Source organism: Ascaphus truei, chromosome 3, assembly GCF_040206685.1.
Source record: "Ascaphus truei isolate aAscTru1 chromosome 3, aAscTru1.hap1, whole genome shotgun sequence".
NCBI lineage: Eukaryota > Metazoa > Chordata > Amphibia > Anura > Ascaphidae > Ascaphus > Ascaphus truei.
Window position 1 is genome coordinate 163,038,568 of NC_134485.1, and position 27,327 is coordinate 163,065,894.

The 27,327-nt window shown below is 42.9% G+C and overlaps 1 protein-coding gene across 2 annotated transcripts in view; it reads right to left on the reverse strand.

Annotated features, from left to right (window-relative positions):
• Positions 1–27,327, reverse strand: part of MED14 (mediator complex subunit 14) — a 69,579-nt gene that overhangs the window by 29,530 nt on the left and 12,722 nt on the right. For both annotated transcript variants that reach the window (XM_075589694.1, XM_075589695.1), the window contains 8 exons: positions 23,855–24,005; positions 17,451–17,562; positions 16,811–16,936; positions 10,231–10,309; positions 8,641–8,800; positions 4,287–4,481; positions 3,348–3,482; positions 2,618–2,694 (listed from right to left, as the gene is read on the reverse strand). In XM_075589694.1, the coding sequence (XP_075445809.1) occupies positions 2,618–2,694; positions 3,348–3,482; positions 4,287–4,481; positions 8,641–8,800; positions 10,231–10,309; positions 16,811–16,936; positions 17,451–17,562; positions 23,855–24,005 (1,035 nt within the window). The remainder of the gene's footprint in view (positions 1–2,617; positions 2,695–3,347; positions 3,483–4,286; positions 4,482–8,640; positions 8,801–10,230; positions 10,310–16,810; positions 16,937–17,450; positions 17,563–23,854; positions 24,006–27,327) is intronic.

Sequence of the window (27,327 nt, forward strand, 5' to 3'; positions counted from 1 at the left end):
ACGTTTTTATAAAGGGTCATTCACAATTAAATATTCTGTGGCTCTGAAACAGGACTACTATTTCCCAGTCCCTGCTAAACATTATAAAACAAATTGAAATAATACTTGTGAGCACATTCTCATGTCCCAGGCTGGTCTGCAAGACTGTTTTTTGCCATTATCACTTAGCACTTGGGTGTGCAAACTGGAGGGGGGGGGGGAAGACGGGAAATTTTGTAAGGGGCGCGGCGCTTACAGAGGCCAGAGAAAAGGTAGGGGGGAGTGCAAGTAGGGAGGAGGCGCAGACCAAAGTTTGTGCACCCCTGGCTTAGCATACAATGTATCCACTGCAGCCAGGGAGCCTGGGAAATGACATGCAAATGAGCACAGAGTGTCATACATACAGTTACATAATAGATGAGGTTGAAAAAAGACATTCGTTCATCAAGTTCAACATATGGTAATTTTAGACGACATACTTTATTTTATGTCCGTACTTACAGTATATTGATCCAGAGGAAGGCAAACAAAAAACCCCAGTGAAATATCATCCACTGATATCTCATAAGGGGAAAAATAAATTCCTTCCTGACTCCAATAATTGGCAATCATTACTCCCTGGATCAACATCCTTCCTATGTTTACTTATTTGGTATATCCTTGTATACTGCACCTTTCCTTTCTAAAAAGATGTCCAACCTTTTTTTGAACAAATCTATTGTATCTGCCATCACAGTCTCCATGGGTAATGAATTCCATATTTTAACTGCCCTTACTGTAAAATAACCCTTTCCTTTGTTGCTGGTGAAATCTCCTTTCCTCCAACCTTAAGGGATGACCCTATGTCCTTTGTACTGCCCTTGGGATGAATAGTTCTTTTGAAAGCTCCTTGTACTGTCCCCGCATATATTTGAATATAGTCATCATATCCCCTCTTAGACGTCTCTTTTCTAATGTAAATATATCTAATTTAGCTAGCCTCTCAAATTAGATATGGGGTGCACAAACTTTTGCCCCTGCCTTTTGTCCTCTGGTGCTCACGCGCCCCTCCTCGCTCTGTGTGGCGTCGACACACAGCGTCATTTGATGCTGCGTTGCTATGGCAACACGCGTGTGACATCACACCACGTCAAATGATGCTGCGTTGCCATGGAGACGCTGGCTGAAGCAAGGTAAGTTTAGGTTCCAGAGGCCTCATGCAAGACCCTGGCATTTGGTTTTGATGCCATGGGGAAGAGTGTGGGGCCTATGCAACCGCCTGCGCCCCCCCAGAAAAATCACGTCCCCGCCGCCCAGTTTGCACATCCCTGAGTTAGATTGTCCAGCCCCTTTATTAATTTGCTGGCTCTGCACTCTCTACTTCCACAATGTATTTTCTAAGGAGTGGTGCTCAAAATTGTACTCCATATTCAAGGTGTGGTCTTACTAATGCTTTATAAAGGCGCATAATTATGTTTACTTCGCTTCCATCAGTTTAATGCAAGATACAATCTTGTTTGCCTTTGCAGCTACTGCATGACTTTGGGCACTATTGCCAAGTCTGCTGTCTTCAAGCACTCCTAAATCCTTCTCCATCAAGGATTCTTTTAATTTATCCCCATTTAATTTGTAAGTCGCCTGTTTATTCTTGCTTCTCAAATGCTTAACCTTACATTTATCTGTATTAAACCTAATCTGACATTTAACGGTCCAAGTTTCCAGTCTCTTTAAGTCATTCTGGAGAGACATTACATCCTGCTCTGATTCTACTACCTTACACAATTTAGTGTCATCAGCAAAGATGGAGACTTTGCTCTCTATTACTTTGAGGTTGGCATAAACACATTAAAAATCAGGTGTCCCAGTACTGATCCCTGAGGTACTCCACTCACATCTTTAGCCCAACCTGAACAAGTTCCATTTATGACAACCCTCTGTTGTCTATCCTTCAACCAGTTTTCAATCCAAGTGCAAATATTTTTATGGAGTCCAATTTACTTTATTTTTGTACACTAACGTCATGTGCAACCATATCAAAAGTCTCTGCAAAATCTAAGTGGACCATTTCAACTGCATTACCCTGGTCTATATTGCTACTTACCTCCTCAAAAGAAACAAATAAGGTTAGTTTGGCATGAACTATCCTTCATAAATCCATGCTGACCATTACTAATAATTTTGTACTCCATTAGGTATTCCTGAATATTATCCCATATTAAACCTTCAAGTAACATCCCAACTATTGATGTCAGGCTTACAGTTCTGTAATTCCCCGGTGTGACCTAGCTCCCTTTTTAAATATAGGCACCACATCTGCTTTACGCCAATCTCGTGGTCCTTAGGCCCCCCCCTCCCCCCCTTCATAAAAACACTTGGGGGGGAATGCTGAAAACAGATTGTGGATTTAGTGCGTTCCAGGTCTGCTTCACTGAGGTGGCTGATAACCAGTTGTACTGTGCCCAAAGTCCCCCTTTCCACACAGGACACTTTACCTCTATTCAGCAGGGTGAGGCACGAGGTAACATGTGGATAATGATACCTTACCTTCCACTGAACTGAATTGAAGTTGGTATATTTAGAAGCAAGTAACACAGCTAAATGTAAGTAGATGTGAATACCCACCACTTCAGAAAAAGAAAGGGTTACATCACAATCTTACCTTAATATTCGGATAGCGTGACTAAAACCATCCCCTTCTATCTGGACACCTTGGTGTGGGATCTCCATGTTGGATAACTGAAAAGAAAAATGCATTACACTTAAGCAAAACATTACAGACAAGATCACTAACTGAAACATGTAACATATCCCAGATAAATTAATGAAAAGTTCACATGAAAATGGCTCGACATTTACAGAGCTATGCAGGGCCATTTGTATCTTCTAGGGATTAAATTAGTACTCGACAGCATTTAGGATATAATTTTTGCATCTACAATACACTTGCATATATTTGACAAATGGAAAACTAGCACTGGTGCTCGGTTTAGTCACAATTATTTGACTAGTAGGAATTTGTATGTCTACGTGGCTACAGATTTTAATACCTCCTACCTTTTCAATTTTTTTTAAAAAAAAACACGACATCAATGCTGTAGGAAAGGACAGTCCTGTTGGCCATAGGGCATACAATCAAAACTGCAAGCATCTTAATGGCCTGCATCATCTCATTACACGGTGCAAAATGGTTATTTTTATTTCCCTTTCCTTTCTACACCTAGTCTCCAAAACAAGCACACAGCACCTTTAAAATACATTTTGCAAAACATCTAGAATGCACAAAAACAGCCTTTTACACAGATTTGTTTTCATATATAACATGCAACTTGTGTCAACAGTTAAGAAGTATCATTCATTTATGGATTGGTGTAATGACTGAAGTCTTTTACCTCCATCCGAAGTCCAATAAAGGGCATGTTGGAATCGCACATGGCCACAAAGTGGGCAAGCACTTTATTGAAGGCACACATTTCCCCAGTTCGCTTCGGTTTCTTTGATTCTGGAGATCCCTGGTTCCCAGACAGCTATTTATATATATAAAAAATAAATAAATAAAAACAAACAGTACTAATCAAGCCATTGGATCAAGGAAACAGTTGAACTAATGACGAACAATATAAATTAAAAATCTGTGTCAAGCAATCATACGGGTTAGTTTCTGGACTTCATTTACAAATAAAAATTGGCAGAAACCAGCTAGGGCATAAAACTACCTTACAGTATTTACACCTACACAACAGAATGCTACAGGAGAAAACCAGAGTAGCATTATAGGGAATACACAAAAATCAGAAATCTAACATAGAAAAATAGTCATGGGTCATGTAATGCAGCTATGTTGGGGACTCCAGCACCTGAGGTGTTAATATTAATTTTTCAAACCATACTGACTTAAATGATAAAGTAAAATGGTGCCCTGGTAAGAGCAGAGTTTAGATTTATTACCCATGCATTAACTGGCTGCTATAACCCAAGTAATTCCGGATGCATCTTTTCTACTCTCGGCCAGTTTTGACCCAAGGAAGCTGTTGCATTCCCCCAAACGTTGTGCAGCTTTGTGCATCTTACGCAAAATAAATGATTCAAATACACTATCAGATAGTTTGTGTTCGCGATTCTCTGTTTTCGTGGAACTATGCTAGGTGGAGACGGCAAAGGGGGTGTCTGCCATAGAAGAACCAACACCATTGCAAACCTACCTATATCGTTTACAAAACAGAGCGTGGGGTAAAAAATAACTAATTTTGTGAACTGCTAATCTATATAAGCATGTAGAAAAAGGAACAAAAGCTTGCAAGTAATCTCAGCAAATGGTTTCAAACTTGTACCTTGCGCTTGGTTCCAGCTTTTCCTTGCTTCCCAGATTTTCCATCCAAGGCCAGCACCTCAATGTTTGGCTTGAACCTCTGAAGCACAAGGGCAGTTGGAGGGCCATCTTCCCCCTCTGTGTGGCTAACAGAGAAGAAGTGGTAGCTGTACTCCAACTCTGTGGGGCTGCCAGCAACCTCAAACATCTCAACTACCTACAAAATTAAAACATAGGATTATGGTATCCAAATTTGTGCAAATGATCCTAGCATCTTGCAAAACCAGTCAAGGTCAACTGCAAATTGGAGTAATATTTACTATAGAAACCAATGCGCCAGATACATACATGTATATAAATCACACGTGGTTTAAGGGAACTGCACGATTTATCTACCTTTAACATAGAAACATTAATGCAGCAGTTCTACCCCCCATTAATATTCCCACTACCTTACTCAAATCAGGGGAACCACTGGCACAGAAATAAAGCCATCCAGTTCACAGGTAAAGTGTCACTACAAAAAAGTTGGACTGTGGGATCCAATCTAACAGTGATATGGGAGCAGCAGTTTGGGTAGTTCATAGTGCGATATGGAAATCCCCATAGAAAGAGGCATAGCTTTAAGTACAAATAAAGGAAATAAAAAAGGAGTATGCTGCACACCACAATGAAAAAAAAAAAAAAAAAATTATATATTCATATAGAGGTATCAGTACCGTGTTAGCCGAGCTTCAATAATCAAAAAATAAATAGACGATACCGTTCTGTGGCTAACTAAATGCTTTTATTTGTGCGAGCTTTCGAGATACACTGATCTCATCTTCCGGCGATGTTACAATGAATGAAGCAAGCAAAGGGTATACTTAAGAACAGTGTCTCTTGGAATGTTATCTGTGCTTGTCCCTCCCCCGTGTGTGGATGTGATTTATGGCTAGAGGTGTTAAATGGTTCCTGAAAGTTAGTGATGTAAGAGTGTGTGTGTATCTGTGTGAATATAAATGAATGGAGAGCCCACAGTGTATACAGTGCTCTACAAAAGGTGTGTGTGGAGTGGGAGTTAATATTAATGGTGTGGGTAGGTGTGGAAATGTGAGAGATTGTTGCATAACTAAAGATGTGTGTAGATACTATGTGGCCCTTATTGGTGTATAGGGATGGAAAAACAAGGAGTATTTGTATGTGTAAGAGACAGCTGTGTGTGCATACATATAGCACAGTATGTACAGACATGGCCTATTGCGCTCATGGGAAGAGTTCACTTGTGTCAGTAATAACTCATAAAATTTCGATCTCTGTTTAGGCCACTGCTAAGTGTCCCGAACAGTTGCATAAATTTGAATTCATGCAACAGTCTCTCTTTCGGTGTTTTAAGATTACCTTTGAGTATGGCAACCCTCAGATCGTTCATCTTATGGCCAGAGTCAGAGAAATGTTCGCCGACAGAACCGTCTCTTGTTCCGCGTGTGATGCTGTGGCGATGCAGGTTCATTCTCTTGTTTAGCCCCTGCCCCGTCTCACCTATGTAGTAGCAGCCCCCTGGGCATTTCATGCACATGATGAGGTACACGACATTGCTGGAGGAACAGGTGAATCTTCCTCTGATTTTGTATTCCCGATTCCTGTGTGGTATTTGTATTGTGTCCGCTGTGTAGAGCATTGTGCAGGTTTTGCATCTTGCGTCCTGGCATGGTTTCGTCCCGCATTCAGTTGTACTGCTGAATACTTTACTCCTCACCATAATATTCTTGAGATTATGAGGTTGTCTGTATGATAATAAGGGTGCTTCAGGGAAGACCTGTTGCAGTCTTGTATCTTCCTGGAGGATGGGTTGTAGTTCCCTGGCGATCTTGCGTAGGGCTCCTAGGTGTGGGTTATATGTGACCACCAAAGGTACCCTGTCGCTTGTCTCTTTCTGTTTGTATTCAAGGAGATCACTTCTTGGTATTATGGTGGCTTTGTGAATTTGCTGGTCTACAATTCTGTGGTTATATCCACGGTTTATAAAATCTGACCTCAAGGCTTTAATCCGCTGGTCTCTGTCTGCTGTGTCAGAGCATATCCGGTTGTACCGTATGGGATTTCAGCCTGCAGATACTTTCTGGGACCACAGGAGCCACTCACAAAGACAGTGACTAAATGCATCGAATTTATTCTGACCCATAACTACTTCACATTTGGAAATGACACATACCTCCAGACAACCGGGACCGCTATGGGTAGTCGGATGGCACCACAGTATGTCAATCTGTTCAGCGCAAAACTGGAAAGTGACTTTCTTTCCACCTGTCACTTGAAACCCCTTACATACCTTCGCTACATCGATGACATCCTCCTGATTTGGACCTCTGGCGAACAGGACCTCCTACAGTTCTATGACAACTTCAATACGTTCCACCCGACCATCAACCTCAAACTCACCCATTCCCCGGACGAAGTACATTTCCTAGACACCACCATCACAATAAAGAACAATCAACTAAAGACTTCTGTATACCGCAAACCTACAGACAGAGCCAGCTATTTGAGGGACAACCGCTTCCACCCGACACACACCAAACATGCAACCATCTACAGTCAAGCCATACGGTACAACCGGATATGCTCTGACACAGCAGACAGAGACCAGCGGATTAAAGCCTTGAGATCAGATTTTATAAACCGTGGATATAACCACAGAATTGTAGACCAGCAAATTCACAAAGCCACCAGAATACCAAGAAGTGATCTCCTTGAACACAAACAGAAAGAGACAAGCGACAGGGTACCTTTGGTGGTCACATATAACCCACACCTACGAGCCCTACGCAAGATCACCAGGGAACTACAACCGATCCTCCAGGAAGATACAAGACTGCAACAGGTCTTCCCTGAAGCACCCTTATTATCATACAGGCAACCTCATAATCTCAAGAATATTATGGTGAGGAGTAAAGTATTCAGCAGTACAACTGAATGCGGGACGAAACCATGCCAGGACCCAAGATGCAAAACCGGCGCAATGGACAGCGGACACAGCGGACACAATACAAATACCACACAGGAATCGGGAATACAAGATCAGAGGAAGATTCACCTGTTCCTCCAGCAATGTCGTGTACCTCATCATGTGCATGAAAAGCCCAGGAGGCTGCTACTACATAGGTGAGACGGGGCAGGGGCTAAACAAGAGAATGAACCTGCATCGCCACAGCATCACACGCGGAACAAAAGACGGTCCTGTCGGTGAACATTTCTCTGACTCTGGCCATAAGATGAACGATCTGAGGGTTGCCATACTCAAAGGTAATCTTAAAACACCGAAAGAGAGACGGTTGCATGAATACAAAATGTATGCAACTGTTCGGGACACTTAGCAGTGGCCTAAACAGAGATCGAAATTTTATGAGTCATTACTGACACAAGTGAACTCTTCCCATGAGCGCCATAGGCCATGTCTGTACATACTGTGCTATATGTATGCACACACAGCTGTCTCTTACACATACAAATACTCCTTGTTTTTCCATCCCTATACACCAATAAGGGCCACATAGTATCTACACACACCTTTAGTTATGCAACAATCTCTCACATTTCCACACCTACCCACACCATTAATATTAACTCCCACTCCACACACACCTTTTGTAAAGCACTGTATACACGGTGGGCTCTCCATTAATTTATATTCATACAGATACACACACACACACACACACACACACACACATATATATATATACACACACACACACACACACACACACACACACACACACATATATATATATATACACACACACACACATCACTAACTTTCAGGAACCATTTAACACCTCTGGCCATAAATCACATCCACACACGGGGGAAGGACACTGTTTTTAAGTATACCTTTTGCTTGCTTCATTCATTGTAACATCGCAGGAAGAAGAGATCAGTGTATCTCGAAAGCTCGCACAAATAAAAGCATTTCGTTAGCCACAGAACGGTATCGTCTATTTATTTTTTGATCACACACACACACACACACACACACACACACACACACACACACACACACACACACACACACACACACACACACACACACACACACACACAGTGCTGCTGGTTCAAGGAGTACCTGTCAGAGTAATTCCAGGGCAATACTCGGGAAAAGAAGGATCCAACGCTACGGTTTTGATTATAATGCAAATTTGTTTGTGTCACACAACGTTTCGATCTAAATAGGTCTTTCTCAAGTGCCTAGTCACTTGAGAAAGACCTATTTAGGTCGAAACTTTGTGTGGCACAAATAAATTTGCATTATAATCAAAACCGTAGAGCGTTGGATCCTTCTTTTCCTGAGTATAGCTTTAAGTACAACATTCATCAGTGGTTCATTGAGCACTTACAATGTAGTACTGTGGAAGGCGAGTGAGCTTTATAAACAGCTTGTGCCTCGAGAGGGTACTGACAGGATGAGTTGCATAGTTCGTCAGATGCAATGTTTCAGTGCAGACAGTAGGCAGATGCTTTACTGAATGCCTGCATCGCTGCTGTCCAAGCCAAAACCTGGAAACGAAAAGGATGGCACAGGAATTAGCCACACATCTCTATGTAAACAACCATCTGTTTCTGCCAAAAGCTCATATTTGAAAGAAATGTGGAAACCTTTGTTTTAATTACGTATTTGTTTTCGCAATACAAACATCTCTGTTTGAATGTGGTAGGGACATTTGTTTGGCATCCAGTGCCCATAGCCAACTTATCTTCAGTGGTAATATCCACATTTTTCTGGGACATTTAATGCCATCCATGGCACAAGCTAAGAAATAATCAAAACTATATTAAAATGGCTAAGGACTAAATAGAAAGAAGTACATCCTCCTTTAAACTGAGATAACATTGATTAATTCCGTATCATCCAGTACAAGCTGTCAATTCACACAAGAATACAAGCTCATCTAGAAAATAAGAAAAATGCAATGTTCTGATGGTCATAATGGCCACTAGCTTTCCAGCCGTGTGATGTAAAGAAAATGAAATGGGGCACTTTAAAGCAATCCCCCCCCCCTAAATCAAGAGGATTTTTTTGTACCCTATATGAACCTAGGGGCCTCCATAACTGGACCAAGGCATATAACACATGGAAAGGGAACCAAGAGGTAGAGATATATAATTCTGTATGTCTGTCAGTACTTGCAAAGCGAAAACAAAGATAACAGTGGGTTCGTCCAATGGGAGGCTGCAATGTCAGCTTACGATAATGGCATTGCTTTCTATTGGCTGCCAAAATGAGACTGACCCCAGTGGCCATATTGTTTCTCCTAGACATTTTTTTTTTTAAAGGGAATGTCAAAATTAAATATCTCAAGAAACAGGGGCCTGCATAGCTTGAAGTGCCATAGTACAGCTCCACGGTATCCTCATTTGGAAGAAAAAAAAAAAAAAAAAAAACCCACACCAAATAAAAAATAAATAAAAGCATAGGTTTAAGTGTGTGGTGTGTGTGACCTAGTAGCCATCCTGGATTTTTTATTCGCCTGGGGGGGGGGGGGGGAACCCGCTAATAATGTTGGTTCCCATATATTAAATTTTTAAATTTTTTTTTTTTAAATGCAGTTTGGCAGAACTTCTCTATCACATAGAATACAGGCATACCCCGCATTAACGTACGCAATGGATCCAGAGCATGTATGTAAAGCGAATATGTACTTAAAGTGAAGCACTACCTTTTTTCCACTTATCGATGCATGTACTGTACTGCAAACATTATATATGTGCATAACTGATGGAAATAACGCATTTGTTACAGGCTCTATAGTGTCCCGCTTGCGCACAGCTTCGGTAGAGGTAGGGAGCCGGTATTGCTGATCAGGACGTGCTGACTGGCGCATGCGTGAGCTGCCGTTTGCCTATTGGGCGATATCTCCTTACTCGCGAGTGTACTTAAAGTGAGTGTCCTTAAAGCGGGGTATGCCTGTATGTTAGTAGTAACTTACTTGAGTTGCTGAAGCCAAGGAATGATACGCTTCATGTCATCGTTTATGGATTTTTCAATTTCATCCAATGTTGCCTGGTCTAGAAAAAGAAAAAAATAGATATATATTTTCTGCTTTTTTTCTATCCAAATTAATAGCAACCGCTACTTGCTTACAAAACTCAGTGTTTTTGTGCTGTATGGTTGATCACTTTTGTAAAAAATAAAAAACAAATAAATAAAAATAAGTAGTGCATCTGAAATGACTGTCGTTCAGGTTTAAAACTTCAGAGATGTGCTTTTTTTCTTGAGATCAGACTCCTTTTACTAACGAGGCTTTTGAAAAAAATTGTATGAATTATTTCTCTAAACAGACCGTCACCAGTTAAAGGAAGTTAAATCAACTTATTTTAATGAGGAATAAGCAACCCATGTAAAACCAAAACCTGCAGGCTGATCACACACAATTTTAATGATAATGCCGTGGGATCTTGCTAAGAGAGTGATGAAATCATACGAGGTGTCACACAAAATTGACTAATTCCTTGGCCAGTCATTCCCTTGATGAGCTTGTCCACAGCGTCAGCATCGACACTTTCTGGCATTTGCGATGAAGCTTCTTCCCAGAGTACACGGTACCTTGCATATCAAACTCCCACAGACCTAGAACGCTTGTGGGATATACTCAGTGCCTCCATTCTGGCTGCCCCAAATGTTTCCATAACAGATTTTATCCACATGAACAAGTTTTCTTTTTTTTTTTTTAATCTGTAGTCTGTTTTCTGATGTAATATTCTTGATCCACTCAGGACATTCCTTCTGATGAAACATATACAATGCTTGTTTTTGGCCATAGCCTTTTTAGATGTAGTGGTCACCAACTGAAAATCCCCCGGCTAGCAGCAGAAAGAAGCAAGGTTCCAAAGAACTTCGGGACAGAGGGAACCCAGTAAGGCTGTGTGAGTGGCCTATAATGGCACAAAGAGGGAGGAATACCCAATCCGAGCAGGTAGAACAAAATAATTGGGGATCCTAGAGAACCCTTTTTAATTTGTGGCAGAAATGGTCTAACACCTCAGTTGGAGTGGCCATATTGTGTGCATCATCATGGGGACGAGAAATAAATATATACATAGGCGAAAAAAGTTTGTGAACCTCAATGATAATTATGGGAATTCCATAGTTTGTGTAAGGTAATAAGATCAGAGCAGGATGTAATTTCTCTTCAGAAGGACTTGGAGAGACTGGAAACGTGGGCAGGTAAATGGCAAATGAGGTTTAATACGGATAAATGTAAGGTTATGCATTTGGGATGCAAGAATAAGAAGGCGACTTACAAATTAAATGGAGATATATTGGGGGAATCCTTGATGGAGAAGGATTTAGGAGTGCTTGTAGACAGCAGGCTTAGCAATAGTGCCCAATGTCATGCAGTAGCTGCAAAGGCAAACAAGATCTTATCTTGCATCAAACGGGCACTGGATGGAAGGGAAGTAAACATAATTATGCCCCTTTACAAAGCATTAGTAAGACCACACCTTGAATATGGAGTACAATTTTGGGCACCAATCCTAAGAAAGGACATTATGGAACTAGAGAGAGTGCAGAGAAGAGCCACCAAATTAATAAAGGGGATGGACATTCTAAATTATGAGGAGAGGCTAGCTAAATTAGATTTATTTACATTAGAAAAGAGGCGTCTAAGAGGGGATATGATAACCAGTGTTCGACAAACCTATACATTTGCTCGCCCCGGGCGAGTGGATTTAATCCCAGGGCGAGTAAATATTGGCCCAAGCAGCACACGTTTGGTACTAGGTGGCGAGTAGATTTTTTTGTGTGGCGAGTAGATTTTTTTGGTGATTTGTCAACCACTGATGATAACTATATACAAATATATTCAGGGACAATACACAGAGCTTTCAAAAGAACTATTCATCCCACGGGCAGTACAAAGGACTCGGGCCACCCCTTAAGGTTGGAGGAAAGGAAATTTCACCAGCAACAAAGGAAAGGGTTCTTTACAGTAAGGGCAGTTAAAATGTGGAATTCATTACCCATGGAGACTGTGATGGCAGATACAATAGATTTGTTCAAAAAAAGGTTAGACATCTTTTTAGATGGGAAAGGTATACAGGGATATACCAAATAAGTATACATGGGAAAGATGTTGATCCAGGGATTAATCCGATTGCCAATTCTTGGAGTCAGGAAGGAATTAATTTTTCCCCTTAATGGGTTTTTTTGTTTGCCTTCCTCTGGATCAATAAGTAAGTATAGATATAGAATAAAGTATCTGTTGTCTAAATTTAGCATAGGTTGAACTTGATGGACGTACGTCTTTTTTCAACCTCATCTACTATGTAACTATGTAACTATGTAATAGTTTTTCCATGATCACTTTCTTGAATGAAACCCAGTCTTTCGTTAAATATCCAAATAGGGTTTATATTAACCAATTCCATGTCTTTTGAAACAAAATGATGTATGAATTAGACAAACAATGAGTAATTAAGGAGTCAGGATATGTGCAAAAGTAAGTGAAACCCTAGTTTTATCAGGTAAATTAAAGGGGATAATTAGAATCAGGTGTTTAAATAATTAGGTAGATCTTCAGGGGCGAGTTTGGAAGGTCCCATCCAATATAAAGATCAGAAGCTTTGTGAGTATTGTCTTCACCGTATAGGTGTGCGGAAACACATCAAGCAGTTATTGATGTCCATCAGTGTAGAAAGGGTTACAAAACCATTTCTAAGGATTTGGGGCTCCACCAATCCAGTCTGACCGATAGTCTACAAATGGAGAAAGTTCAAGACCACAGCCACTCTATCCACGAGCGGTCGTCCTATCCAAATCTCAGAACAAATCAGCATATCATCCAGGAAGTCACAAAGAGCCCCAGAGTAACATCCAAGGATCTGCAGGGCACTCTTGCCTTAGCTAATGCGTGTTCAGGACTCAACTATCAGAAAAAGACTGAAGATTAGTGTTCATGGAAGCATAGCCAGGAGGAAACCACTGCTCTCTAAAAAGAATATTGCTGCCCGTCTGAAGTTCGCCAAAGAGCACATAGATCAGGCCCGTCAAAATCAGAATAACGTGGGGGACGATTTTTATGTCCGACTGCAAGACTCGGGCCGCACCAGAATTTTTTTCTATAAACAGTCACTAACACCTACGCGTACACTTTCCTGACGTTTTCCTTAATAAAAATACGTTAAGGTCGCCGGTATCTCCCCTCTTCCCCTGCCCCACAACATACAATACACACCACAATACCATCACCACCCCCACAATTCCATCTCACCCGCACATCAGCCCTCCTCCCCAATTGCCCCACACCTGCACCCCTCCCATTGGGGTGCCATGCGGCCTTCTTCCGGCACGCACCAGCGGATGAGCATGCAGGGGGGGAGGAGACGGTGCAGGGGTGCACCAGCAGGGGAGGCGGCGTAGGCAGCAACTTTCAGTGCTCGCTGGACCGCCCTAGTCACTAGGCATGGCTCTCATCTCAGCTCTCCAATCTGTCGGCTCACTGGACCGCATGCGGCCAACAGGCCGTGAATTTGACAGACCTAACAGATGACCCACAAGACTTCCGGAACAATGTTGTCTGGATAGATGAGTCAAAAGTTTTAACTTTTTGGCCTCAATGAGAAATGTTGTTTGACGAAAACCAGACAGACACTGCGTTCAAACAGAAGAACCTCATCCCAACCGTCAAGCATGGTGGTAGGAGTGCTTTGGTTTGGGGCAGTTCTGCTGCCTCTGGACCTGGATAGCTTGCCATCATTGACAGAACGTAGAATTCTGCATTGTATCAGAAGATCCTAGAGGAGAATGTCAGGCCATCAGACCGTGATCTGAAGCTGAAGCAAAAGTGGGTAATGCAGCAAGACAATGATCCTAAACATACAACCAGATCTACAAAAGAATGGCTGCAGAAGAAGATATTCTGCATTTTAGAATAGCCTTGTCAAAGTTGGAACCGAAACACCATCGAAATGTTGTGGCAGGACCTTAAGCGAGCAGTCCATGCAAGAAAGCCATCAAATGTTAGAGTTGAAGCAGTTCTCTAAGGAGAAATGGGCCAAAATTCCTCAAAACCAATGTGAGACACTGACAAGCAGTTATAGGAAACACTTAGTTGAAGTCATTGCTGCTCAAGAGGTACTGAATCTAAAAAGGTTCACATGCTTTTTCACAGATGGATATTAAATGTTGAATCATTTGTAGATAAATGTTGAAAAAGTATCATGTTTGTGTATCATTTGTTTGACCAGGTAATCTTAATATATAAAATAGAAATTTGTGGGATTGTTGCTAGATGTGGTGAATCTGATTGGTCCGTGGGCCCGCGACTCATTGGCCAACAGGTACGCTGACATCACAGACAGAAGAAATGGTAAACCGCGGTCACAGCAACTCCAACAGCCAACGCATTGAAAAAAGTAAAAAAACTTTGAAAAAGTCCATCATTGGACGAAACGCGTCAGAGTGTACTGCTGCTGATGTTCACTGTTGGTCCTCAATAAAGTTTTTTACTTTTTTCAATGCGTTGGCTGTTGAAGTTGCCGTGACCGCGGTTTACCATTTCTTCCCTGTTTGACGTCACTTCCGGCTGGAGCACGCCGACACCTCGAGCAGCAAAGACAGAAGCTGCACACATTTCAGCGTCCTGACAAGATAGAAATGGAGTCTGTGAGTACTGACCAGCTGAACGGCTTATCGCAGGACACAGGGTGGAGGTGAGGCTGACGGACACCGGATCAGTGACTTACCTTGAGGCGCCTCTCCAGGAGCCCACCACCCTAATGTGATTCCGGATGGGCTTATATAGCCTTATATTTATAATTTTTCATGAGTGGTGTCTTTCTCCATGACCAATGGACAGTATCGCCTGGGTAGTAGCCTCGGTACACCTAGGGGTTAATCCCCATATCTCTCTACGACATCACAGACACACCTACTCCACTGTGACACACACACATACTGCCACAGACTCTCACCCCATCACACTCACCCACAGCTCACCTCCCCGCTGGCTCCCCCCCACCATCACCCCCCCTCACCCACAGCTCACCTCCCCGCTGGCTCCCCCCCACCATCACCCCCCCTCACCTCCCCGCTACCTTCCCCCCTATGCCACTGGCTCACAATATTAAAATGGCGCTCCGCACTACTCCATCCTGTCGTCACCCTTACCGCACGATTTCAACTGTGCACCCCTCTGGGCGGCGATCGGAAGAGGCTGCTCTGCCCCTCACCCCGTGGCCATCTCCCAGAGGGAAGGGAATGTCCCGCGCGGCCGCCACTGCCCTGCTCCCCCCTGTTGAAGGGGGAAGGCGCGTCGAGGGGAAAGGTAAGCTGCGGGTGAGGGGGGGGGGGGGGGTGAGCCGCCACAATATTCAAATAGCGATGTCCCGCGCGGCCGCCACTGCCCTGCTCCCCCCTGTTGAAGGGGGAAGGTAAGCTGCGGGTGAGGGGGGGTGAGCCGCCACAATATTAAAATGGCGCTCCGCACTACTCCAGCCTGTCGTCACCCTTACCGCACGATTTAAACTGTGCACCTCTCTGGGCGCCGATCAGAAGAGGCTGCTCTGCCCCTCCCCCCGTGGCCATCTCCCGGAGGGAAGGGCATGTCCCGCGTGGCTGCCACTGCCCTGCTCCCCCCTGTTGAAGGGGGAAGGCGCGCCGAGGGGGAAGGTAAGTGGAGGGGGGGTGGAAGTCGAATGGGAGGGTGGTGTGGTTTTAAAATGGGGTGGTGGTATAAAAGGTTGTGTGTTTCCTGTCCACTGCCCCCCCTCCGTCTGGGGGGGGGGCGGAGAAAGAGGGGGCGCACAGAAATAGGGGGAGAGGACGGAGCGGGAAATTTAACTCACAGATTTACAGTTACCTCTACATTGCACCACATCTGCCTATATAGGCATTTTTGCTTACTTACTAGTGTGTGTAACTTGCATAGATAGATATAAAATGAAGGGAATAAAGTGTTCATTATATACCAAGGAAAAATATTTAAACTAAGTGGTATTTGGAAAAACAACATTAACAATAAAAATCTAATTACAGCCAAAGAGAATGTTTGCAGAGATAGGACTTGTAGAAAAAGGGGGTACACTGATGTGGTCTGCACATACTTACAAATACTTTGGCCAAATAAATTAACTAAGTGACCCTCACTTGAGACAAACAGATACATATTTAACTATATGATTTGTCACAAACCCAGAAGCACTCCTTTATCCCAAATATATATGGTGCAGCGGGTTTGGGTTTTGAGCTTACAGGGGGTGTTTTGTGAACATTGATTTGTACCAACAGTTGCTCTTTCACACAAATCAATTGTTTTGATCCAGCATTTTCCCATCTGAAAATTATATTATTTTGCATTCAAAATATAGCACAGGTCTCGATTTCACTGAAATTATGACCCCCCCCCCCCCATCTATGGGCTGACTAAGTACGAAGAAGCCATTTGGGCCGAAGAATCCAATTTAAGTCTATGAGAGTTTTCAGCTGATACCGGCCTCACCGACAACGTCAGACTTAAGAATGGACAAATGGGCCGATTCAATAGTTATCTCCATTGCAAGGCTTACCAAACCCGTATAACATGAGCTGAAATATTCCGGAATGAAGATCCACAAATACATGTAGACACTCTGACCGGCCGCATGGTTCCAAGATGGGAATGACCAAAGTTGGAAGCGCAGTCTCCACAAAAGCTACACAAAAAAAAGAGATATATTGCAAATTGAGTTTCAACTGAAAGGTGCAGTTCCAAGTAAGATTAAACTGCACATACAGCATCAACAGTTGAAGCAGTAGGTCCCGCCCCACGATATTCTTTTTAACGAGTTAATGTATTAAGCTTCCCTTGGTGTTGCTATAGCAGTCAATTAGAAATGCACAACACGCCCGCTTTCGAAATAGGCATCCATACAGGGTGCCCGGGGGAAACAGGATCTTTGGCGATCGATCACAGGAGAACAGATCGATTGGCAGTTTACATAATTACAACAAACTAAAATCAGAAAACTGGCAAGAGGGAACACCCCTTTACAAATATCCCACAAAGCAGTGTTACCCATCAGTAACTTCATATTTTGAGCTTGAAATTAGGTATTGGGTTGATAGACCCTTGTCTTCTCCTCCTGTTTAATAAAATGTGAGCAATAGTTGACAGAGAAAATTACTGAAAACAAACAAGAACTTTAGGCAAACAAATATAGAACGTACAATTATCTTTGAGATTGAAACTCTTCAGGATGGCCTTCAACTCCTGCAGCTTCTGATGTGATCGGGCATGTACGCTATCGATCAGCAGTTTTTCTACTGATAAATGTTCAATCTTAAAAAAACAAAAAAAACAGAATGAGCCAGATTAGAAAACACTTAACGGATAAACATTAGTGGGTGAAAAACAAGAAAATGGAATAGGAAAAAATAGTAAGACAGACCAATCCGCATCAGTGCTAATGGTGGGATCAACAATGGTCATTTGCGAAGTTGATTAGGTTGAAAAGAAGACATACAATCGATAGAGTTCAACACATGTTCAAATTCAGACTGATACTTTATACTATATTTGTACTTACAGTACATTGGTCTAGAGCAGGGGGGCGCAAACTTTTTTCCCTGCGCCCCCCTGACGGCTGTCCCCTCGCTCCCGCGCCCCCCCCAACCCCAACTTACCCGCGCTCCGGCGTAATGACGTCACGTTGCCATAGCAACGTGACGTCACATGACCCCGCAGCGTCATTTTGACGCCGCGTTGCCATGGCGACGCCGGGAGGAAGCCGCCGGAGCCACGGGTAAGTATGGTTTACAGAGGCCCTGCAGCTCCCCCGGCACTTAATTTAAGTGCCTTCGGGAAGCGCGCGGGGCCTCTGTAAACCCCGCGCCCCCCGTCGGCAGTCTCGCGCCCCCCCTGGGGGTCGCGCCCCACAGATTGCGCACCGCTGGTCTAGAGGAAGGCAAACAAAAATCCCCAGTGAAATATCAACCAATAATATCTCATTAAGGGGAAAATAAATTCCTTCCCGACTCCAAATATTGGAAATCCGATTACTCCCTGGATCAACATCCATCCCATGTTTACTTATTTGGTATATCCCTGTATACCTTTTTTTTTTCTAAAAACATGGCCAACCTTTTTTGAACAAATCTATTGTATCTGCCATCACAGTCTCAGTGGATAATGAATTGCACATTTTAACTGCCTTTAAAAAAAAAACACACACACACACACACACACACACACACACACACACACGTATATAGTGCCATTAATGTACATAGCGCTTCACAGCAGTAATACACGTGACAATCCTATAAATAACAAATAATACAAATCACACAATGGGAAGAAGTGCTTCAGACATAAAAGTAACATTTAGGAAAATGAGTACCTGCTCCGAAGAGCTTAAAATCTAATTGGTTGGTAGGAAGACGGTACAGAGACAGTAGGAGAGCATTCTTATAAGTACGTCTGCAAGGGGCAAAAGGTAGATGTATGAGGTGTAAAGTATCAGCCACGGAGCTACTCAAATGCTTCGTTAAGGAGGTGGGTTTTAAGATGCGTCTTAAAGGTGGATAGAGAGGCTGCTAGTCAGGTTTTGAGGGAAAGGGCATTCCAGATGTGTGGGGCTGTCAGTGAGAAAGGTTTAAGGCGGGAGAGGGCTTTAGACACAAAAGGGCTAGAGAGAAGACATACTTGAGCAGAACACAAGAGTCGGGTTGGTGTATAGCAAGAAATTAGTGCTGAAATGTAAGGAGGGCAGAAGAGTGTAAAATCTTGAAAATGAGGACCTGGCAGAGTTTCAGCACTAGAGGAAAGAGCGTATCTTTGTAATATCGTAGAGGAAAACCTACAGGTTTTAGCTAACTTTTGAATATGAGAGGAGAATGTGAGAGGAGTCAAGTATTACCCCTAGCCAGCGTGTTTGTGATACTGGGTGTATGATAGTGCTTCCAACAGTAATGTAGGAGGAGGTAGTAGGGCCAGACTTGGGAGGAAATATGAGGAGCTCCGTTTTTGACATGTTAAGTTTAAGTCGGCAGAGGGCCATCCAGGATGATATAGCGGAGAGACATTCAGAAACTTTGGCTGTACAGCAGGTGTACTGTCAGGGGTTGAAAAGTAAATATGTGTCATCAGCATAGACGTGATATTGAACCCAAGAGATGTGATTAGGTCACCTACAGTGTGTGTAAAGAGAAATGGTCCCTGGACAGAGCTCTGGGGTAACCCCACAGAGAGATCGATAGAGGAGGAGGTGTTAGCAGAAGAAACACAAAGTACGATGGGAGAGGCAAGAGGAGATCCAGGATAGAGCTTTGTTATGGATTTCAAGAGTATGGAGAATGTGAAGGAGAAGAGGGTGGTCCACAATATCAAATGCTGCAGAGGTCGAGTATTATGAGCAGAGTATAATGACCTTTGTCTTTGACAGTATGGATGTCATTAGTTATTTTAGTGAGGGCTGTTTCAGTTGAGTGAGCAGTGCGCGGAAGCCAGATTGTAGAGGTTCTAGGAGAGAATAGGTGGAGAGAAAAAAATAGAGCAAGTGAGAATACAACGCGTTCAAAAAGTTGAGACAAAAAGGCAGGAGGGAGACAGGACGATAGTTAGAAAGACAGGTAGCATCAAGCATGCTGTTTTTGAGTAACAGTATAACTATTGCATATTTGAAGGAGGAGGGATAGGTACCACAGTAGACGGAGTTAAAAATGTGTGTGAGTAGGGATTAGAGTAGAAGCAAGAGGTTTTAGGAGATGGGAGGGAATGGAGTCAAGAGGGAAAGTGGAGATCAGCAATGATACATCCTCCTCTGCGACGACGGAAAGAGTGTCAAGGAAGGTAGGAGGAGAGTTAGGAAGAGGTTTATAATGGGAGGATACAGAGCGGATGTACTGACGTATGGATTCCACCTTTTCCTTGAAAGAGTCAAAGTCCTGAGGTGAGATGGAGGAAAAACAGGCAGCAGACGGTGGTCTGACTAGTGAGTAAAAGACAGAGAAGAGTCGGCATGGGTTAGACTTGTGCGTGTGATTAGTGAAGAAAAGTAGGTTTGTTTAGCCTGAGAGAGGGCAGAGTTGAAACAGGATAGCATAAATTTGTAGTGAAGAAAGTCAGCGACAGTGAGATTTCCTCCAGAGACATTCAGAGGAATGAGTGCAGGAACCCAGCATGCGTGTTTGGGAATTAAGCCAGGGTCTTGGGTTAGAAGGACAAAAATGGCAGAGAAAGAGGGGCATGTAGCTCGAGAGAGGAGGATACAGCCGAGTTGTATTTCCTGACCAAGTTGTTAGGGTCTGGAGCAGGGCTGGGAGGGGAGAGGGAAGAGCGCAAAGTGGAACCAAAAGCTGGTAGGTTAATAGAGCGCAGGTCTCTGCAGAAACGAGGGGTAGATGGAGAAGGGGAGAAGTGAGAGAAAATGAGATGGGATGATATTCAGAGAGGAAAAGGGGAAATAGAAAAATCAGAGAAAATGTTTTTTTTTTGTGAAAAACAGGTTTAGCTGTGGCCATCCTTGTGGGTGCTGGCTGCAGTCCACTGTTGAAGGCCAAAAGAAGAGGTTAGAGAAAGAAAGTGGGCAGCCTAAGGGACAGACGGGTCATCAATAGGGCAGTTGAAGTCCGCAAAGAGAAGAACAGGGGAGTCCGAGGAGAGAAAGAAGAGCCAGGTCTCAAAGTGAGAGTAAGAGTTCCGGTCCTGGCTTTAACACACCCTTACAAGGCTATAGAGCTTCCACACAAAGCCCTCTCTGTACTGGGCAATCAGAATCACCTGCTCTTGGAATTGCACTGCAGTCTGCTTGATGCTGCCTTCTGTGAAGCTCTGCACCTATTGGCTGGCTATGCTATTTAGATTCAGCACCTTCCCCCAAGGAAGTGGCTGAGCATAATTCTGAAATCACTGTGTTCCTGGTCACCTGTGCTTGCCACAAAAACACCTCTGCTTACCCTGCCTTAGCCCTTCCTGTTCCTGTGCTAAAGCGCTGGATACCCAGCACCATAGCTTCGTGTTCCTGTCAGCCTCCTCCAACTGGAGGTTATTCCTGTGCTGAAGCTTCGTGTTTCTGTGGCCTCCCCTATCCGGAGGCCTTTCCTTGTGCTGAAGCTTCCTTGTTCCGTTCCCTTTTCCTGAGAATCTCCCATGCTGAAGCATCTACGCTGGATCCCCTACGGTGAAGCTGCTCTGTTCCGGAGACCTTCCCTTGCGCTGAAGCTCTTCGTTGTAGCTTTCCTGTTGCCGAACCCTGCCTGTGACCTCGACCTTTCATCCTGTGTCGCCTGCCTTGACCCCAGCCTGGATAACGTTAATCCTGCCTTCTCAAACCCGACCCGGCTTCGTGGTCCAAGGTCGGTATTTCTCTATTCCCACCTCAGCCCTAGTTTGTGGCGAGCATGACCGTTTCAGTGAGAAAGACAGAAAGGGGGGAGGGGGTGAGTAGAGATAGGTGGGCGATAGATGACGACCACATGGACAGGTAGAGGAGAAAAAAAGCTGGATAGTGGGAACCTCAAAGAAGGAAAGAAAAAGGGAGGAAAAGGAAGGGTTTGGAAACAGCAGATAAGGGAGGTGGAGTCCCACACCTCCACCCCTGCTATTAGGGCAGAGTGTGTAGGGGAAAGAAAGGTACCATAAGAGAGGGCAGCTTCAAGTGCAGAGTCAGACTGATGGAGTCAAGTCAGTTATAGCAAAGAAGAGCAAGAGAGACTGTGAGAGAAAAAGAAGTCATGCACAGAGAGGACATTGTTGGAAAGGGAGCGATCATTCCAAAGGGCACAGGAGAAAGGGAGAGAGGAGGAACGTTGACAAGGGATGGGTATGAGGTTAGAGTGTTTGGCACCAGAAGGAGTAGAAGTTGCATGTGGGAGGCGAGAGCATGTGCAAATAAGGCAGGGACCAGGAATGGGAGAGATCCCCAGAAGCAAGGAGCAGAAGCATTGAAAGCAAGAGAATGCTTGAGGATGATTTCTAGGGGTGTGTTTTATTGCAGGGGGTATAGTTGGGTAGTGTCAGAGGGCGCAGGTAAGAAAGGAGTTCCTGTGCACTGAAAAGCAGAGAGGAAGGAGAGATGGAGATATATGAAGAGAGTTAGACATAATGGGGGCTGGAAGAAACACATATTTTGAAAAGAAGGTGAGGCCACAGCAAATATAAATAGTAGGAGGCGGCATGGCAGCAATAGTCTGGTGTTGAAATGCGAGATCTGGGTTAGAAAATGTCCTCCTTTCCTTTTTAAAGGAGTGGTGCCCAAAATCGTACTCCATATTCAAGGTGTGTGTGGTCTTTCTAATGCTTTATAAAGGTCATAATTATGTTTACTTCCCTTCCATCCATTGCCCATTTAATGCAAGATAAAATATTGTTTGTCTTTGACGCCATGGCATGGCTTTGGTCACTGCTAAGCTAAGCCTGCTGTCTATAAGCACTCCTAAATCCTTCTCCATTAAGGATTCTCCTAATTTATCCCCATTTCATTTGTAAGTTGCCTGTTTATTCCTGTTCCCCACATGCATAACTTTACATTTATCTGTATTAAACCTCATGTGCCATTTACCTGCCCAAGTTTCCAGTCTATCCAAGTTCTTCTGGAAAGAAATTACAGCCTGCTCTGATTCCACCTTAGGCTGGTTCTATAGTGCGGCCGCACGCTACGCCGTGCGCACGGCAGTTATAGATGGCTGAGGTTAGTCAGCCCTTCTATACAAGGGTCGCGCCCGCGCGCATGGCAGAGAGCTGACAGACAGTGGGGAAGACGGGGAAAATCATCTTTTCGCGCCGCTACCGGCGATGAGTGTGTGAGTGTGTGAGTGTGTGAGTGTGTGTGTGTGTGTGTATATATATATATATATATATATATATTTGTGGGTGCACAAATTTAATAAATATTTTATGTTTACCAATGTTTTTTTTAATAAATAATAAAACACACACACACACACACACACACACACACACACACACACACACACACTATCTAACAGCCCTTACACAATTTAGTGTCATCAGCAAAGATGGAGACTTTGCTCTCTATGCCAACCTCAAGGTCATTAATAAACAAGTTTAAAAGCAGGGGTCCCAATACCGATCCTTGTACTCCACTCACAACTTTAGCCCAACCTGAAAAAGTTCAACTTATTACAACCCTCTATTGTCTGTCCTTCAACCAGTTTACAATCCAGGTGCAAATATTTTAACCGAGTCCAATTTGCTTTATTTTGTACACTAACCTCGTGTGGAACCGTATCAACAGCCTTAGCAAAATCTAAGTAGACCACATCAACTGCATTACCTTGGTCTAAATTCCTACTTACCTCCTCAAAGATACTAATAAGGTTAGTTTGGCATGATCTATCCTTCATAAATTCATGCTGACTATTACTAATGTTGTTATCCATTGCTGTTCTAAACCTTCAAGTAATTTCCCCACTATTGATGTCAGACTTGTAGGTCTGCAATTCCCCAGTTATGATCTAGCTCCCTTTTTAAATATAAGCACATCTGCTTTACGCCAATCTTGTGGTACGGAGCCTGTGGAAATGGAGTCCCTGAATATTAAAATGTAATGGTTTGGCTATTAACTCCTTACGATCAGCAACCACTGATATAGTCGTGTTGTACTTCTTACCTTCATGGCCCGTTCCATTAGCTTAGAATCACAGGCTGGCAGGGGAGGTTCATGAGAAATTTGCAGAGGTTTCGAGCCATCGTTCTCATCGATCTTTATGGTGACCTTGTGGACAGATGCCGTTCCTGTTTTTCTTCCCAGTACCTGCTGGCTGCAAAAATCAGGATTATATAGATAACATGCCTTACTTTTTATAACCAACAGGCACACGGGTTCATACAGAATAAAGGCATAAATGTTTAAATTTAGTCGACTTACAAAATGACTACACATATTCCTGCAGTTTGCGGCAATGTGTAGAATGCTACTAGGTACAAGTTATTGCAGTCACATCAAATAGGTTTAATACAATAACAGATCTTACGTGTAGAACATCGCTATTTTTTTAATACAGTGGTAAGCAAATTCAATGCTGAACCTATTTAAAAAGGAAATGTAAATCTTCTCCGTTACAAACATCCTGCATGTTATTTAATGTAGTAGTGGCGAGAAATGGTTTAAAGCACTTGATCTTCCTATGTTCCCACCGGAATGCTATTTTTGTCATTTGTTTCCATTTGAAGATCTGTTCACCATACTGTACATTTAAAAAAAAAAAATTAAGTTAGCATGGCTACTAAGCCCCTTCCAATTTGCAACATAAACTGGACAAAAAAACCAAACATAAACAAATGGAATAAGCCAGTTTCTATATGAAAAACAAGAACAGCAGAGGTTGCCATGTGAAAACTATTGCTTATACAGATACGGTTTGAAATCTGCTATATTGAAGTCCCTTTTAGAATAGGTCATTTTGAATAAGCTTCCACTACCTGAAGGGCATGATCTAAAATACAATCTTTGAGCAAATGAAGAGGCAGCACATTGCAGATCGTGGTATCAAAAAAAAAAATGTGTATGGAGTGAAAAAAAGAGCAACAAAATACCCACATTTCGGCCCCTTACATCAGGACGTTCATCAGGGTGGTGCAACGAAGGACCCATTGATGAAGGACCTGTTGTAAGAGACCACAACGTGCAGCTTCTTAATTTGCTTTGGACCTTGCTTTTGGGGCAATGAGAAAGAGGGTGTTGGGCTTGCGATAGATGCAACGCTTGGAATTTAGACCAAAAAGTTCAATCGAGTTTGCAAAAAGCAAATTGATGATACCACAGATATGTGGAAAAAGGTTGCTTCAGACAACAACACTGCACATCACCCAGTCAACACCATCCCAATTGTCAAGCATGGTGGCGGCAACATCATGTTATGGGAATGCTAGTCTACAGCAGGGACTGGGAAGCTTGTCAGGATAGAGGGTAGAATAGATGTTTCAAAGTACAGGCGAATCCTTGAGGAAAGGACAACCAAGACAAACTGGGGAGGAAATTCCCATTTCAGCAGGACAATGACCCAAAGCCACACTGGAGTGGTTGAAGAGAATGAATGTTCTTGAGTGGCCCATTCAAAGTCCTGACTTGAATCCAATCAAACATTTAAGTTGAAACGTGAAGATTGCAGTCCATCCCAAATACTTACAAGAACTAGATGAATTTTCCCATGAAGAATGGGCAAAAAGTCACTATCCTACTGTGCAAAACTAGTAGAGACAAATAAAAAAACTCATCGCAGTAATTGCTGCAAAAGGTGCTTCTACCAAGTTACTGACTTTTAAGGGGCAGAATAATTATGCAACCAGTAAATTTACCTTTTTTTTACATTTCCCTTGCTTACATTTTACCTCCTCATAACAGTGTTCATTTTAACCACTACAGCTTTGCAGCTTTGATTAAAAAAAAAAAAAGTTTGTTTGAAAAACTGTGCATACATTATTTGTAATTCAACAAAATGTGACATTATTGGTAGGGGGGGAATAGTTCTACAAACCACTGTGTATACAGTTGTATGAAAAAGAAAGTGCACCCTCTTTGAATTCTATGGTTTTACATATCAGGACATAATAACAATCATCTGTTCCTTAACAGGTCTAAAAATTAGGTAAATACAACCTCCGATGAACAACAACACATGACATATTACACTGTGTCATGATATATTTAACAAAAATAAAGCCAAAATGGAGAAGCCATGCGTGAAAAACTAAGTATACCTTATGATTCAATAGCTTGTAGAACCACCTTTAGCAGCAATAACTTCAAGTAATCATTTTCTATATGACTATCAGTCTCTCACATCGTTGTGGAGGAATTTTGGCCCACTCTTCTTTACAATGTTGTTTAGTTCATTGAGGTTTATGGGCATTTGTTTATGCACAGCTCTCTTAAGGTCCAGCCACAGCATTTCAATCGGGTTGAGGTCTGGACTTTGACTGGGCCATTGCAACACCTTGATTCTTTTCTTTTTCAGCCATTCTGATGTAGATTTTCTGGTGTGCTTGGGATCAATGTCCTGTTGCATGACCCAATTTAGGCCAAGCTTTAGCTGTCGGACAGATGGCCTCACATTTGACTCTAGAATACTTTGGTACACAGAGGAGTTCATGGTCGACTCAATGACTGCAAGGTTCCCAGGTCCTGTGGCTGAAAAACAAGCCCAAATCATCACCCCTCCACCATCGTGCTTGACAGTTGGTATGAGGTATTTGTGCTGATATGCTGTGTTTGGTTTTCGCCAAATGTGGCGCTGTGTATTATGGCCAAACATCTCCACTTTGGTCTCGTCTGTCCAAAGGACATTGTTCCAGAAGTCTTGTGGTTTGTTCAGATGCAACATTGCAAACCTAAGCCTTGCTGCCATGTTCTTTTTAGAGAAGAGGCTTTCTCCTGGCAACCCTTCCAAACAAGCCATACATGTTCAGTCTTTTTATAATTGTATGGTCATGAACTGTAACATTTAACATGCTAACTGAGGCCTGTAGAGTCTGAGATGTAACTCTTGGGTTTTTTACAATTTCTCTGAGCATTGCACGGTCTGACCTTGGGGGGAATTTGCTGGGACGTCTACTCCTGGGAAGACTGGCAACTGTCTTGAATGTTTTCCACTTTTGAATAATCTTTCTCACTGTAGACTGATGGACTTTAAATTGTTTGGAAATGGCCTTATAACCCTTCCCAGGTTGATGGGCAGCAACAATTGCTTCTCTTAGATCATTGCTGATGTCTTTCCTCCATGGCATTGTGTTAACACACACCTGAATGCTCCAGACCAGCAAACTGCTAAAACATCGGCTTTTATAGAGGTGGTCACACTTTCTGCTGATTAATTAATCAAGGGCATTTGATTAGCAGCAGCTGTCTGCTACTTAGCATCTTAATTCCTATGGAAGCAGTAAGGGTGTACTTAGTTTTTCACACATAGCTTATCCATTTTGGCTTTATTTTTGTTAAATAAATCATGACAGTGTAATATGTCATGTGTTGTTCATCTGAGGTTCTATTTACCTAATTTTAAGACCTGCTAAGGAACAGATGATTGTTATGTCCTGATATGTAAACCATGGCATTCAAAGAGGGTGTACTTTATTTTTCACACC